General features: G+C 51.8%; 2 protein-coding genes across 4 annotated transcripts in view; both read left to right on the top strand.

The window, feature by feature from the left end:
* The window catches only part of LOC119102208 (SAM and SH3 domain-containing protein 3), a 33006-nt gene extending 24805 nt beyond the window's left edge, over positions 1–8201 (top strand). For all 3 annotated transcript variants that reach the window (XM_037225568.1, XM_037225567.1, XM_037225566.1), the window contains 4 exons: positions 1466–1631; positions 2439–2803; positions 5892–6041; positions 7979–8201. In XM_037225568.1, the coding sequence (XP_037081463.1) occupies positions 1466–1631; positions 2439–2803; positions 5892–6041; positions 7979–8035 (738 nt within the window). In that variant the 3' untranslated portion in view covers positions 8036–8201. The remainder of the gene's footprint in view (positions 1–1465; positions 1632–2438; positions 2804–5891; positions 6042–7978) is intronic.
* A 1980-nt stretch (positions 8202–10181) lies between these two features.
* Positions 10182–12991, top strand: LOC119102437 (cyclin-dependent kinase 2-associated protein 2-like). Its single transcript, XM_037225800.1, has 2 exons — positions 10182–10269; positions 12600–12991. Exon 2 carries the CDS (start codon positions 12659–12661, stop codon positions 12989–12991), a length of 333 nt encoding a protein of 110 aa, XP_037081695.1. The 5' UTR covers positions 10182–10269; positions 12600–12658.
* Positions 12992–15790: the final 2799 nt, after the last annotated feature.

The raw sequence follows: 15790 nt of genomic DNA, 5'->3' as shown, positions 1-15790 counted from the left end.
GCTAAGGTTCGACGGTTGGCCTCTCGCGTTCATGGCGACCCGCCTCACTGTTATCCATTCTCATTCCATTCCATTACCCTGAAGTGATTAATTATGGTCGAAAGGGTTCTAATTCAATTACCGAACTAAACTAAATTTGCTCGAGCTTGCTTCGAGCCGCTGCCATGACTAAAAACGTTGTTACCTAGCACCAGCTCAAGGTTTACGCCATTCAGGATAATGGACAGCGGCAGAGGTGGCAGCATATGTCCTATAATGACGAGGATGGCAACTTGATTCAGATTTCTCACTGGCAACAACTGTTCATGCCTGATAGTTCCTCAACAGCGTTGAAAAGAAGCGCTTTGACGTGTTCTTTCAAATGACTTGTGATTTCTCCTAATGAATGTCGACACATCGCTTAAAATCACGTACCACACATTCTTATGCACAATGGTGCTACAAGTTTCTGCTGGATCCGCAAGCGGTGTTCGCTGGCGGCGGGCGTGTGGCGCAGGTCTGTCCTGCCGGGCCTTGTAAATTTGATGGCTCAGTGGCCTCCTTCAGCATTTTTTTTTTTTAGGGCTCCTCGCTTAAACGGATGCGCTTTAAGAGACGCTGGTGCTAGAGTAACGGGCGATTGTACCACATATATACATCCTTGGGCTTATTAACGGAATGTCGAGGTCACGTACAACCGTTATTACACCGGGCGTAAGCACAGTACCTTCGCACTTAGTTTTTGAAGAAGTTAGGTGTAATTATTTGGCTAATTTGGCTAGTTTTTATTTTAGTTTAATTTTAATTATTTGGCTAGTTTTGGCTAATTATTGATTAATTTTTAGTTTGCTTTTGGATTTAAGTATGACTTGTTATTATTATTCTGTTTAGCAGATTGATTGGTCGCCACACGTGAAGCGATCAGATTGCAAGCTGCTAACTTCTGCGGTACATGAGCGCCGCAGAACACGGTATACCCGTGGAGAAAACAGGAGATGTTATGGACATTATGACCAATTAATAGATTTACTGCGTCATACTCGCCGATGTTCTTGTGCCAGAACTTGCCCAGCCACAACACACCTGCGGTGTCCTCACGTGATGGGTAGACGGTAATAATATGACAGATGGCGCAGCCTACGATGTCATCTGGAGACATTGGGCACTGAGACACGCAGCAGGAGGCGTCCGCTGGATCATCCCATTCATAAGATAAACGCTATCCTCGAAGCCAGCCCCGCGAATCTGAAAGCGCGCTAGGCCCGAGGCTGGTAGCACAGCTGGGATCAATTACCAAGCATGTTTCTGATATGGCCTGGTCACCCGTATTGCTGTGCTGGAGTCTAACCATGATAATATTGACCCACAACAGGCAGACGATGAGAGCCCGCTAAAGACACCCTCTCGCCGACAAACCCAGAGAGATCGCGGAGTCGTCACTGGATGTCGCTGCATGCGTACTAACCGCCTCTGGTGTATGTGGCAGGACCCGGAGCGGTCGGGGCGCCGTCTGTCAACGCTCGTGCACGGCGTGCGCAACCTGAAGCGTCGCCTGGCGGCCCGCCAGCCGCCGGCCTCGGGACCCGAGCGGCGGCAGCACCGCGCCTCGCTCGACAGCCGCAGCAGCGACGGCTCGGCGCTCTCCTCGGCCGGTGAGTAGGTCAGCCGGGCCTGGACCCAGGTCAGAGCCAGAGCCAGAGCCAGAGCCAGAGCCAGAGCCAGAGCCAGAGCCAGAGCCAGAGCCAGAGCCAGAGCCTGGGCCTGGGCCTGAGCCTGAGCCTGAGCCTGAGCCTGAGCCTGAGCCTGAGCCTGAGCCTGAGCCTGAGCCTGAGCCTGAGCCTGAGCCTGAGCCTGAGCCTGAGCCTGAGCCTGGGCCTGGGCCTGGGCCTGGGCCTGGGCCTGGGCCTGGGCCTGGGCCTGGGCCTGAGCCTGAGTCTGAGCATAAGCCTGGGCCTGAACTTGAGCCAGAGCCAGAGCCAGAGCCAGAGCCAGAGCCAGAGCCAGAGCCTTGGCCTGGGCCTGAGCCTTAGCCCGAGCCTGAGCCTGAGCCTGACCCTGAGCCTGAGCCTGAGGCTGAGCCAGAGCCAGAGCCAGAGCCTGGGCCAGAGCCAGAGCCAGAGCCGGAGTCGGAGCCAGCAGAATCCGAACCATCCAAACCCGCTTCTAAGTCACGGAAGGCGCATCTCCAGTCGTGCCTCATATGTAATGCAGCAATCAGCGTAACCAGCCAGTTGCGGTGCAAGCTTTGTCGCATCGCGTGCCGGAGAAAGTGGCGCAGCGCATCTGTACCGCAGCAACTGTAGAACTGCACCCACGGAGATTAGACCGGTTTGTAATGATGAGCCGCGAGTCTACTTATTTCTTGGACTGCATGAACCATGAACAGTGCTTCCCCGACTGGCTGTGCTGCCGGCCTGCTGCGCTGCTGCAGCCTGACGATGTCGGCGCTCCGTCTCCAGGCAGCGAACCGGCGCTGATCGACAGCAACCGGAGCTCACTGCTCTCCAACATGTCCTCGTCCTCGGAGGACTCGGACGGCGGGTACCGGGGGCCGACGGTCGGTCTGGCCCGCGCCCGGGTCGACTACGTGCCCAGTCCGTACGACCGCGAGGCGCTCCGGTTCAGCCGCGGCGACACCATCCACGTCATCAGCATGAACCCGAGCGGCCTGTGGCGGGGCGCGCTGCACGGACGCGTGGGCACCTTCAAGTTCATCAACGTGGAGGTGCTGCCGGCCGAGGAGCGGGCGCGTCAGTCGGCGGCGCCGCCGCTCCAGGGCCGGCCCAGCTCCGTGCCGCATCTGCTGGAGCAGCTCGGCGTGCCGGTCAGTAGGCCATGATGACGCAGCTGCTGCAGTGTCGGTTGCCACATTTCGCGTGATTGTTGTTGAGCTGCATTTGCCCAAATTAACTCGACCTCAGGAGCGTGTTTGTCCCGCTGTCACGCGAACGCTTTGTGGTTAGGAGCCTATCCACACTTAAAGAGGTCGCTAACTGGAGCTATGGACAAATTGAGGCGCCATCGGTTTGTTGCGTGACTTTTGTGACGTTAACTATGATAACGTACCATACCATGAAATTTCCATTTTAAACTGAGGTCGGTGTTGGTTTAGCCGCTGATCAATAGGGTAGCCGCAGAAAGCGGCTAACTAGCCAACCAGCCGGGTCGGCTAGCCACAGGAGGTGACTAGCCGACGTGACTAGTGACTGTGTCTGCACGGATTTCGGCCGTGTATTTGTTATGCATAAGTCGGGTCCGGTAACTATTCAGCCTCGGTTTGATTCGCACAGGCGCGAAATTGATTCAGTTAGATTTGTTTTGTAATTACACGCTAACTGTTTGGTGGTATGGAACACGTACCGTAAAGTTTAATCCCAGCGGAAATATCGGGAAATCCCATTGTGAAATATAAAAAGTCTTGACATTTATGGAAAAACATAAATGACGCATTAAAGCAGCTTATCGTTTGTTGAGGGAGATATCGCGGTTGTTATCGTTTCTTGAAGCCACCTTTGGATTGGCAACCAAGGTTAGCGACTTTTACAGGGTGGCGAGATTCTACCCAAGTAACCCTTCGGCTCCTGCACGGTCGTGCAAGGCCTTGGGAAGTTTCGGAAGGCCTGGCGCAGCTTCGGAACTTTGCGAAAATCATGGGCGATAGGCGTTGTTCTTGGGATGGCGGGATACATTGATACTGAGCTTATCAAATCAAAAAGATGATAAGTACATTGCACACTCCGTGCCCAAGCGTGCAACCAATTGTGGAGCTCTGCATTAGTTATCAGCCAATAGCTGGTCGCAAAATCGACCAGCCGTCTAGTCGCTGGATAGGCTGGCCGCCGACGCAAATGCCGAGCAGCCGCAACCAGCATGGCTGGGAACATTGTAAACGGTGTGGTATTTGGCACTACTTACGAATGGGATGGCATCGCCAGTGAAGGAGACTGGGTGTTGTCTATAAGTGGAGGGAAACGAACGGAACCATCAACCTAGGCATGCGCACAAAAAAGAAACTAATGGGCTTTTCATACTAAAGCCAGGATGGAGAAAAGACAGCGAACGGGCCAACGGGCACAGGCGAATTACCAGAAGCATATTTCTGGCTCGGCTGTGACTTTCTCAGCCCTCTTCACCTTATACTCTTCAGTACTGGTTATATGTACGCATCCTGAATCCTTAAGCTTCTGCTTTAAAAAATACCGTCGATGTAGTAAAATGACAGCTACTGAAGTGGACTCGCTACGCTGTCTCGTGAGCAGGCAGACAGAAAAGCCAAATGGCGTGCAGACCATTGTTTTCAAAACCATATTGTTCTTACTTTCAAGGAATTTGTCAAACTTGACTAAATAAGGTGGCTGCGACTGGCCTTAGGCTTTCCTCGGGCTCCCACTGCGCAAGAAGTTCCGAGCAATCGGCTCTTCGTGAACAGGAATGTACAGGTACACTGGAACTGGCCTACTGCAGTCATCGACGATTTGCAACAATAAAAAACTCGTAGTTCCAGTAGTTGAGGATGCAAGCAAAAAGCCGAGGCAACCATGCATTGCATAGCCTTTCAGATGACCATATACACCATTAAGGCTCGGCAGTTTTTGGAGACACCCTTCGTTTTGGGGATATAAGCTAGCGGCCTGATATCACCAGCTTTGACCAACAGCTGATGTGAATGTATGCCCTTCACCAACTGGTACAGAGTAATACCCTCAGAGACCGGAATTGGTAAGTGTCACTCAACGTGTGTGCATAGCAGCCACGTAGTTATATTCGCTTTTGTTATGGACTTAGGCAATGACAGCCATATTCCTTCACCCACGATTGATCTGTATGATAAGCTGTGTTATTGCAACTTAAGAAAATATGGCACCCCTCATTTCTTCCTTATCCCTATTCTTTACATCCTTTATTAAGGTGACAAAATTGTGCACCGCGTAAACAAGCAACGATTGACATCAACAGCAAAGTGACCCCGTATGTATATACTTTGTTTACGATTTGTGTGTTAGAGATGGTGTTTTGTTACAAGTTTGACAAGCTACGAGTATTATGATGTAGAGCCCAGACTTGTCCCTGATTCCTCTTACGTGCAATTTTTTCGAATCCGAACCCAAAAATTAGAGCCGAATTGGAACAGGAGATAGCTTCCCAAATACATATATATATATATATATATATATATATATATATATAGATATAGATATATATATATATATATATATATATATATATATATATATATATATATATATATGCGTCTGCATGAACTCTTTTCAAAAGCCAAGATTGCTTTTTAACTGATAAAAGTGGATAGGCCAATATAGATGAATTATTATAAATTCGTGCAAAGAAACAGAAGCACGAATGTGAAGGAGCATGAAATGATATTCGAGGGAACTTGAAGACATCGGCAAGTCCGGTTTAATGGCAAAGGCTCCTGCCCTCCATATCAAAATGCGCGACTTTGAGCACTCGTATCTCCCATCTCCCCTGGGGATGAGTGAGGTTTCGAGCAGATTGCTCAAAGCTTACATGCTATATTTATATAAGCACAACTTAAATAGTAGCTCACGTTATGAAGCGCCACGCGGACCATGTAAACACCCAAAGGTTATGGTTGAATCATCTTGTGAAGCGGGTATTTTCAGGGTGGAACCAGTTTAATTCTGATTGTCACAAACCATGCGAATCAATTTCGAAACAGACTAAATTGAGCTACCAATGGAGCCGAATCAAACCCAAGTCAAAGCGAAATCGATTCTTAAATCGAATCTGTATTTCATTAGAGTTAACTACAAGTCTGGTTCGAAAAGAAATCCTGTGTTAATTTGACGGTCTTGCCTACCGCATTGATACCCTGGGACTTAAAGATCGGCCATTGTTTTCCCCCGCTCTTGACCAGTTCTCGCCCCTGACAGGAGTACGCGCACATCTTCAGTCTGCACGGTTTCGATCGTGTGGAGGACTTCTACTCGTTGGAGGCGGAGCAGCTGTCCGACCTGGGTATCGTCGACCCCGAGCACCGGTCCAGCCTGCTCGGCGCGCCCGTGCTCTCTCTGCTGACCCTGGTAGGCGCTCCTGCCCCTGCTTCCCCGCCCCCCCCCCCTCCCCCTCTGCGGAACGCCGCTGGGCAGTATCGCAGCCAGTATCGTCTAACGTGCCGTCGCGCTGCTGGAAGGTCAATGAGATGGACTTGCTTCGGGCAGGACAGCTTAAGTCTGGATTGTCATCGGTTGCGATTCATATGTATGGGGGCAACTGCCAGTGATGCGCCCCTGGTGGCGAGGTTAAATCAGTAAACTAAACCAGTAAACGTGACCAAAGCAGATGTACTAAGCCAGTCAACGCTCCCAGTGTCACGATGCTTTCATAGCACAAGGACGAATGCGGAATGAATAATGCATGTCGTCCGTGACTTGTTCATGTTTAACATCTGTGAAACCTCTTACGTTTGCAACCCAAGACCGATTTTTTGGTGAGCCCAATCCATTCCTCGTGTTGTGCTTTCCCGTGCCCTAAACGTTGTGTTGTGGTGTCTTGGTAAAAGGCGATGTTTTAGCGAAATTTAATCGCGCGTATTGCAGGGCAACCTTTGCAATCAGGGACTTTGACAAGCATAGTTTGGTGCGAATGCGCGCAACTTCACAAATCTAGCAAAACAATGTCGGTTCAGCGGACAATTTTCAGCTGAAATATTGTAACGTACGCCGCAATGCTACCGCGCACCGACGTCATTTGAGACGCAAACTTACTTTCTGTGTTGGATATTATCATTGGTGCATGTATCAAACACCCAACGAATGTCTTGATTCATGATTGGAAGTATAATGCGACCGGTACAGCTAACCACGGGATCACAATTTATATTAACTCCGGTTCTTAAGCTAATCGATTCACGATGCATGCCTCCAGCGGTGTTCGTAGACGTCGGGTCCCGAAAAATCGCCTGTCCCGCTCACCCGGCACCTAGCCATGCGTGCCTACCGTGCGCCCCGGCGCTCAGGCGCGTACATCACGGGGCCATGACCAACGCAACCGTAAAATGAAGCAGCGCGTGTGATGTGGTCGTGCGTGCTGAGCGTGGCCCCAGTTCATCCCGTGGTCGCCCGAATGAGCGCGGGAGAAGCGTTGAACGCGCACACCAATTAGATCCCCGCAGAAGTCGTAAATGCTTTACTGGCAGCTTTGAGCAGGAACTAGTCTTATGTTCAAAGACAGTGGTTGAGTGATGGTTTCTGTTCAACACAACTCTGTTTAAGATTTGGACTAATTCGTTGCGTGATTTGCTATGAAACTAGGGGCAGTCTGTCTGGGATGTTTGTTTTACTGTCATGGGCGTTATCAAACTAAGATCGTTATGAAACTCGGACCCATTCATCGTACCAGTGCAACTGTTGTTTAGCGGCGAGTTCTCGCAGAAAGGTTATACCGCGCTTTGTAACATGGTTGCAACATGGCCGCCCTGTTCAGTCACTCTGGGCCAGTGATAATGACTAGCATAGACGAGCCACTCAGGCGGGGTTTTGATAGCGCGAACTTACATGTCTGCCCCCATTGGTCAGTGTTCAGTACACTACCAATTGAACCGCAGGACGGCTGATGGGTACGCTCTGGAAAATCTTCGTCCCCACGGTCACACCAGCTGCCAAACAATGAAATTCAAAACGGTTTTCGCGGATTTTCAGCGCGAGAGATTAGTCACATTGAAACCGAGCAGAGCAGGGGTTGTACAGACGGCGAAATAGAGTACAGTAGCTGACCAGCGAGCGACAGTGTTTCCGTGCACAGTCGTGGAGAAGCACGGAGAAGCAGCGTCCCGGAGCCCAGTGTTACCTGTTCCTTTACACTGCCACAACCATGTTTGTGACCGCACAGTGTTGTGGACGATTTTCCGTCTGTGAGAGCTGACAGTGTTGGTGATCGGCTGTGTGCACCGCGTCACTTTTGACTGTCAGTGGCTGTCTTCAGACAATGCTGCGGCTGACCGCTAACCGCTGGCCCCCAGACGCCGGCAGCCCGCTCTCGCTGTGCGACTTCACTCAGCCGCTGCTCTCGGAGCTGATCCGCGACTCGGGCTGCTACGACGTCTGGCGGCTGACTGAGGAGACCGCCGCGCTGAAGGCCAGCTCACCGGCCGCGGCCGAACGCCAGCCGGCGGGTCGGGAGCCGGCCGACGGTGACGATGACGCCGACGGTGAAGGCGACGCCGACGCCGATGCTGACGCCGACGCCGACGCCGACGCCGATGCTGACGCCGATGCCGATGCCGATGCCGATGCCGATGCCGATGCCGATGCCGATGTCGACGCCGATGCTGACGCCAACGCCGACGCCGACGCCGACGCCGACGCCGACGCCGACGCCGACGCCGACGCCGGCGGCCCAGACTCAGACGTCGAGCCGCCGCCGTCGCTCGTTCCCACCACTGCGGCCGATGACCGCTGCAGCGATCCCGGGCGGGAGGCCGCCGCGCCGCAGCCGCTCGACCCGACAGCCGAGCTTGACGGGCCCCGCAGCAGCGCCGAGCCGGCGGCCGAGCCAACGGCCGACACCGGGGCGGACGTGGTGCACGCGCGGCCCGCCGCCGTTCGCGCCTCCCCGCCGCGCCTGGACACCAGCCCCGTGGTCGACTTCGAGCGCAAGTTTCAGAACGCGCGCAGCGTGTTCGAACCGAACTGCGTGCGCCGTCAGATCCCGGTGGGGGTGCGGTCGCGGACGCACTTCAGCTCCCGCGAGCCAATCACCGTCGAGGACGAGGTGGCCGTGTGAGTGGTAGCGCGGATCTCGGCGCCGCCGCAGTTGGCGACAGTCGGGCGCGTTATGTGACGCGCTGAACTTGGGCCGCTCCCGGAGTTTTATTTTCGGTGGCAGTCACCATGCAGTTATTCTGGAGCTCAATAAGTCTCAACCACTTTGAAGCGATGTTTGCGTCTTGTCACACCAGATGAGGCAAGTATTATATTTTGAAGAGCTGTGATAGCGTTGCCCCTCGAATGAAATGAAGCACAAGACACGTAGCCAGAATTGTGTGCATAAAGACAAAGGGTTTTTAAGCCATGTTGCGTGCCGTATGTGCGTCACTCATAAGGCATCAGTCTGAGCAGGACAAAACGATGTGTCCGCCTTAGTTAGACATGATAAGTCTTCCGTTGTCTGCCCAAGGCTATCATTGTCTGGTTGAGAACGCGGGGGAAGATTTCTCCTTTTGAGGCCCCTCCTTCATCACGTAGGCGCGGTGCTACTGTTTTGTCGAAAGTTGCCTAGAAGTGCGGGGCTCACAGACAGGCCACTCAGCCGTGCACTGCTCTAGAGTGGTGTCGATCTACAACGGCGTCTGTCCGCGTCCTCGCCATCGCCTTGCCGAGCTTGAAGACGTGTGTTCCCCTCCCCGCACCCGGAGGTTGGGTGGTGGGCTTCAGACACTCATACAGAACAATGCTCTGGCCTGCGGGAGTCATGCTAGCCTTGCCTCACTGCGCCGCTGGTCGCTTGTGAACTGACCCGACCACCGGCGCGCCGCCTCGCGTCTGGCCAGCACCGGCTGATCGTCGGCCGTGGGCTGGGTGAAGTGCTCTGTGTGTGTAATGGTGTATTTGTAGATGGTGGACACAAGTGCCTTGGCTCGTGGCGACACGCCGATGGGCTTAAATGGTGGCCGCAATGGCCAGTGGCGTTAATGAACGTGTTTGTCTGTGTGGAAGGCTAATATATGCGTGGCCAATGTTTGGAGGGTATGGAACCGGAATGTGGATGTGAGTCAATGAAGCGAATGGAAGCCGCCAGGTAACAACCCAACTTGTGGAATGCCTCGCTCTACAGAGCATTCCATGCACCACAATAAAATAGCGGTGGCTGGATTCATACACAAATTGACAGATTTTTGTCTGTCGAGCTGCGAAAAGCTGAAAATATTGTTAATGATTTGCCTCAGGTGCTCGTAATGCACATCCACGATACTTGCCATCGCATTTTACATAGTGGGCCGATATGCACCTTCCGCTAACAGTTTACCAATTAGTTGTTCCGCATGAAGATCTCCGATGTGCTGGCTGCCCCGGACGCGGCATTGCATCCCTGTCTCGCAGTCACGACTCGGCGCGTAACGTTCAGGCTCTCGTCCCAGTGACGTCACGCTAGTAATGGAAGATAACGCGAAAATTACCGGACGGTTTCACCATAATTTTGTGACCTTGGTGGCTGCTGTTGAGCCGGTCTTCTTGAGGGATGGGGCGTTGTGGATGCTTTGGATCTGCTGACAAGAGCCGCGGGCATATGCGCCTGCGTGACTCGTAAACGGTAGGTGCATGGATGAAAATGGAGCTTTATGGCTTATTTGTAGTGTGCACCGGAATGTCTATTTATTTCAAAGCAGGGTTTGAGTTGTTGGTTTGACGTGTCGGTAATCTTTGTTGGTACCTTTATGGTATGTTGTCCTGTTTGCTCATTGACAAAACCAGTAGGAAAAATACATCCGCTTCTGGATGCTTGCACGACATGGGTCTCAGTTGTTTTTTCGGACGACTTGCAGTGGTTTCTGCTGTAGGGGAGGTAGGTTATATATAATTTGTTCTTTTAAAAGGGGGTAACAATATTGACCTTAGTTACATCAGTGCATTAAGTCATATACAGTGTTCTCTAGCTTTCAGTCAACAATGTCTAACATTGTTGGCTGCAGCTAACACCCATAGGCCACACCTTTGTCTCTGCACAGCATTGTCAGATGCACAGTAAAAAAGATATATTGCTGTGCAATTAAGCAAATATTGCTGTGTAATATATAGTTTGTTTATTTTTATGCTGCATGCATACAGGTAAACTGGACTCAGACCAGGTTGAATTGTTTTGAAATTATGTTATTCCAAAAGGATGTTGGTTTTTTTTTTACTGGAAACTAAATTTGCAACACCATAGCTTCTTGAAATATTGGCTCTCTATCTCTGTGTGCTGAGATTGGCTGCAATTGTCCATGAAACTTTCAGCGTATTTATTACAGTATGTAGGCACTAAACTTGTTGCTGCAGATGCCATACCAGACAGAACATGTTCTGTCATGACATGCAATTTGTACTGTCTGGTGTCAGCACATATGGCTTACAGTGGTACCTATCCCTAGAGCACATTCTGGAGTCAGTATGTTTTCTAGCAAAGGAAGCCTGACACTAATATACTCATTTGATAACCCGTATCCACTACAGTTACCAGTTCTACACATTATGATCATGCCAACCAGCCTTCAAACACAGCTAGCTGCCTCCCACAGAATAGATGGATAGCTTGATATGTAATACAATCAGTTTCTTTCTTTTTGTGCATATACATGTCACAATTTGTTGATCTTGATTCAGCTAGTTCATGTATGCCTCTATCACCTACCCATTGCCTGTCATCCTTGTCATATCAGGGCTATTTTTGTAAATTAATCCAGAATGAAGCAATTCCAGGAATATAAGAGCCTTTTCCAGTATGAAGCTGAGTAGCTCCAGGCAGTGCCTGTGGGTACTCTTATCAAGGTTCAGGGATATGTTTGGTCTGGAGTTTCATAATCTACTGAAGGTCATATTCATTAGGACTGTTCACAATATGCGGTGTTTGGTAACTGGGTTATGTCCTCTGATTTATGACAGTCAAAGCACTTTTAAAAAGTACATGCAACATGAATTTCTTCACTTGCAAGCCTATAAAATCCAGCATGCTTGACCCATGGTTTGGGAAAAATTGTGTTGGCTTCAGCCATTCAAATGTGCAGGGACAAAGATATTGCACATACACTGGACATTAAAAGGGGATACCAGGATTAGATCCTCAAGTCCTGGGGTTGATGAGAGTTTGGGGTTGATGAGAGTCAGTGTCATATTTTGTTTCCAATCTTAAGCTGGAGCACATCTGAGCTGGAGAAGGCCTTCTAAGAAATTTCCAATGATAGTTTGCATAGAACAAACAGAATGTTCATGTCTTAAAAAGGAGTTTTTGAGAATTTTTGAAAATTGTGAACACTGCAGCTATCCCTACTTTTACAGTTCAATTCTCCACAGAGTGCACGGAACAATCTGTCTTCCGCCACAGCGCTATGAACTAAAATACTGAAGGCACTGTCATGAGGAAGTACAGCTGGTTTTATGTCATTCTGTCAGGGCATTGTTGAAGTCAAAAGTGTGGCGAGTTCTATGTGCCTTTAAAGAAGAAAAATTCGGAAAAATGAGACTTGTGTAATAAATGAGAAGAACCTGGAGTGGCCTTCTTCCTACGTAACTTTAAAAAACGACTGCTTTCGGTTGGCTCAAATCTTCCAAAATATTGCAAGATTGGTGGGTATACCACTACCACCACAACCATTCGGCGAAGCCTATGCTTCCAGTAAACGACAGGTACCCCATATCTGCAATCAATTTTTTCCACTAGTCTTCGCGAAATGGTCGCATATGCGATGCAAGGACGCCAGTGTGCGGCGTTCACAATAATTCGGCGCTTTCCATTCACTGTACATCCCAATGGCACTCTTGTCCCGGCTGCGGCCATAGTATGAAGATCTATCACATCTCCACGTTCGGATGCTCTTCCCGCCTGCCGGTCGCTTGCCTGTCACAAATGTCATGTTAAGTCAAACCGCGTGGCGCGCCTGTCGGCAGGGACGCCTGACCTGCTGTGCCGCCGGTGGCCCCTGCAGACGGTGACCGGTCCTGCTGTAATGGAAGACGACCGCTCGGCGTCCGGCTCGCCAGCCTTCAGCAAGCCGGGCACGCCGAACCCGGCGGCGTTCGACCCGCTCGCGGCGGCAGCGGCTGCTCAGTACCGGCCGCCTTCGCAGTCCAAGTACTCGCAGCTGCTGGCCGTCATCGAGGACATGGGCCGCGACATCCGACCCACCTACTCGGGCAGCAAGAGCAGCGCCGAGCGTCTGAAGCGCGGCATCGGCCACGCGCGCATCCTGGTGCGCGAGTGTCTCATCGAGACGGAGCGCAGCGCCAAGTCTAGGCGGCGGCGGCGGCGAGCCTCGACTCCGCGGACGCGACTCTGGTGACCGACGGCGCCTGGCTGGAGGTGGCTTTGTGGCGGGACTTTGTAGCCTGCAGCTGAGACGTGTCACGTTTGGACGGTGGAGCATTTATTTCGGACGGTGGAGTGCGAGTGGGGACTAATAAGCCTCAAGTAGGGGTTGTGCGCCCCGATAGCGAGTTGTCTCGGTGGTGAGCGAGACGTGACATTTGTGGCGGCCCGGAGAGGTGCAGCAGGTGGTCCGTGCGCGATGGAGTCCGCTGTCAGTGGGCGCCTGCTCTGGAGCTGGGACACCGAGTACCCCGCTGACACGGCCGAGTTCTGCCCGCTGCCGCCCTACCGCCACCTGCTGCTCTGCGGCACGTACAAACTGCGGGACGGCCAGCCGCCCGACCAGGCGCCAGAGGGTGGGTGTGTCCCCAGCGTGTGAACGGCGCGCCACTGCGCAAGAGGACGTGGAGCCGCTGAGTTCGGGGAGTGTGGCTCTCATGACATATTTACTCTCATTAGCACACTCATTATTTGACTTGCAATGCCTCCAGCTCGTAAGCATGGCGTTGCGCCTTTGCTTGGGCGTGGCGTTTCCAAGGTGGTGTCTGGACCAAGGCAGCACATCCGTGTCCGAGCTGTACCTGAAGAAACTTCAGGAAGTTTTTTACATGTTTTTTATTCAGGCTGCCAGGACGCAACACCACCAGGCTTGTACATTGTGAGGTGTTAAGTGCTCCCTCCAGATATTTTGTCATAGGTTTGCCGGACCACAATGCCAGGTTGAAAATGGTACGTTGGTCAATAACAGGTTGGAGTGATAGAGCACAAAATCAATAAAATTGAACACTGGAACACTGGTTGTACTATGGCTGTTTTTCCGTATTTTTCAACGGTGGTGCTATTATAGGTGGACGCGTGAAAGGTGATGCGGAATATCGTAGCATTATCTTGATCGTAGCATTATCTTGCACGCAACGTGGTGCAGAGCCTGGTAATGCACTTCCTGAAAGTTCTGGCTAGGATCGTGTGCGTTGTGATCGCAATGGCCGTCAGGCTTCGTATGCAGCTTTGTCGGGTTTTGGAATCAGCAATACCCTGAAGCTCTTCGGGACGGTTCTCCATAGGCCACATGGGTGGGCACATAGGCTGCATACCGGGACCATCCACTGCCCGTGGCGCACAGGGCGAGTGGGGCCTCGACATGGTCCGAATTGATAGCGGTCGAACGAAGACTCGACAAATGTCTTTCAGTGTGCGCAATGGAAACACCTTCCAGCCGAGGGCGAACATCGGGCAAAGCTGAAATATTGTCTTTAGGGTCGGGCGCTGGTACCTCTTTGTTTTTCCAAGTTCTCGACATTAGTATGTATGCAAGCAGTCACCATGCACAAAAGATGACCTAAAAGCCCAATCATCACCACGCACAAAATGTTACCAAGGAAAATTTGTGATATTTTGTCTCACAAACATACTCAGTTGGATGAATCTGTGTCGCCAAAAACGTTTTTGTTTTGTTTTGTTTGCAACCAAAAGCACTTCATTTCCTCAAGAACCAGGGCAAGTGGTGACTCCAGTCAGTGCCATCTTAGGTTCCCATACATATGACAGCGCGGGTATTGACGCTTCTTCACTTATTGTTCCAAGTGACCGTACTGTAATGGCACGGGTTAAAAGTGTGCATACGTTATGCCGGCCTCTCATTAAGGTATGTTGGGGAAGCTGTGTGGCGGCGGCCACGCAAACGCTCCTGGCCATGGTTAGGAGAAAATGGACAGGGTTGTATCATTTCTGCTTTTTAAAAAAAACTGGGCGACAGATTACAACACCAACCTTCTTTGGTCTCTTCCACCCGTACATAATGTCCACCTTAGGCAAGAACTTGCGGAGTTAGAATAGCGAGGACAGCGAAGCTTTGGCAAAAAAGTGGCATGCAAAGCAGTGCACGATGCTCCAGCGTCTATGTAATAAAAAAGCTTGTCATATTTCAGTTGCGTGAGAGTAACGTGCGATCGTAGCCTTTGCTAAGCACGGTTCGTGGTGTGCCACGAGATGTTCACTCCTGCCATTCAATTGGTGCGATCCATGGGCCGTGAAATGTATCCCGTAGCTCGACCCCTAGGTCAGTTAGGTCTGATGCATGTGTTTCTACGAAGTTCAGCCCTGGCCAGTTATCCGCTCGCATTCCACCAGAATGAGTCGGCGGGAACATGACCCCGATGCGGCTGCCTTTTGGGATTGTGGGCGGCGGGCGGTGCCTGGCTCGCCCACGAAGGACCTGCATTGATTGGGACGGGGAACCTCCTGTTTGATACCGCGTTCATCGATTAGCCAATCATGGTCGAACCACGGCCGCCTGCCACGTGGGCCGGCTAGTGGAAGCTCGGATCGGATGGTGTCCGATGCGAACCATGCCGTGTGTCTGGCGGGCGCACGTTTGTTACCATTGTACCTCTACACTAATCATAAATGCTGACATACTATAATTGCGCATTAAGGAACGTGCGTGTTTTAGTTTTGGGCGGTAAAGGAGTGGGCAGCCTGGCAATCTGTCCAAGTCGGTGTCATCCGATCGAGGGCTGAGATATGCACGTGCTACAAGTGCAAGTGTTGCTGTAGCCTCGCGCAGTTGCTGTTGAACCATGGCTGTTCGGAGGTGAAATAGCCGGGCGGGCGGGCTCTGCGTGTAACGTCGGCCTACTGTTTGCCAGCCTGCCGTCGGGACGGCCGCCTGCACCTGCTGGACGCCGCCGCCGGCCGGGAGCCCAGCGGCTCGACACGGCCGCTCTGCTCGACACCAGGTGGTGCCCGGTGCGGCAGGCCGGCCGCTGCTGCC

The sequence above is a fragment of the Pollicipes pollicipes genome, unplaced genomic scaffold (assembly GCF_011947565.3).
Source record: "Pollicipes pollicipes isolate AB1234 unplaced genomic scaffold, Ppol_2.1 Scaffold_5724;HRSCAF=6776_pilon_pilon_pilon, whole genome shotgun sequence".
NCBI classification, from domain to species: Eukaryota; Metazoa; Arthropoda; class Thecostraca; order Pollicipedomorpha; family Pollicipedidae; genus Pollicipes; species Pollicipes pollicipes.
Note: the sequence above shows the minus strand (reverse complement) of the source record. Positions and strands in the feature narration are given on the sequence as shown.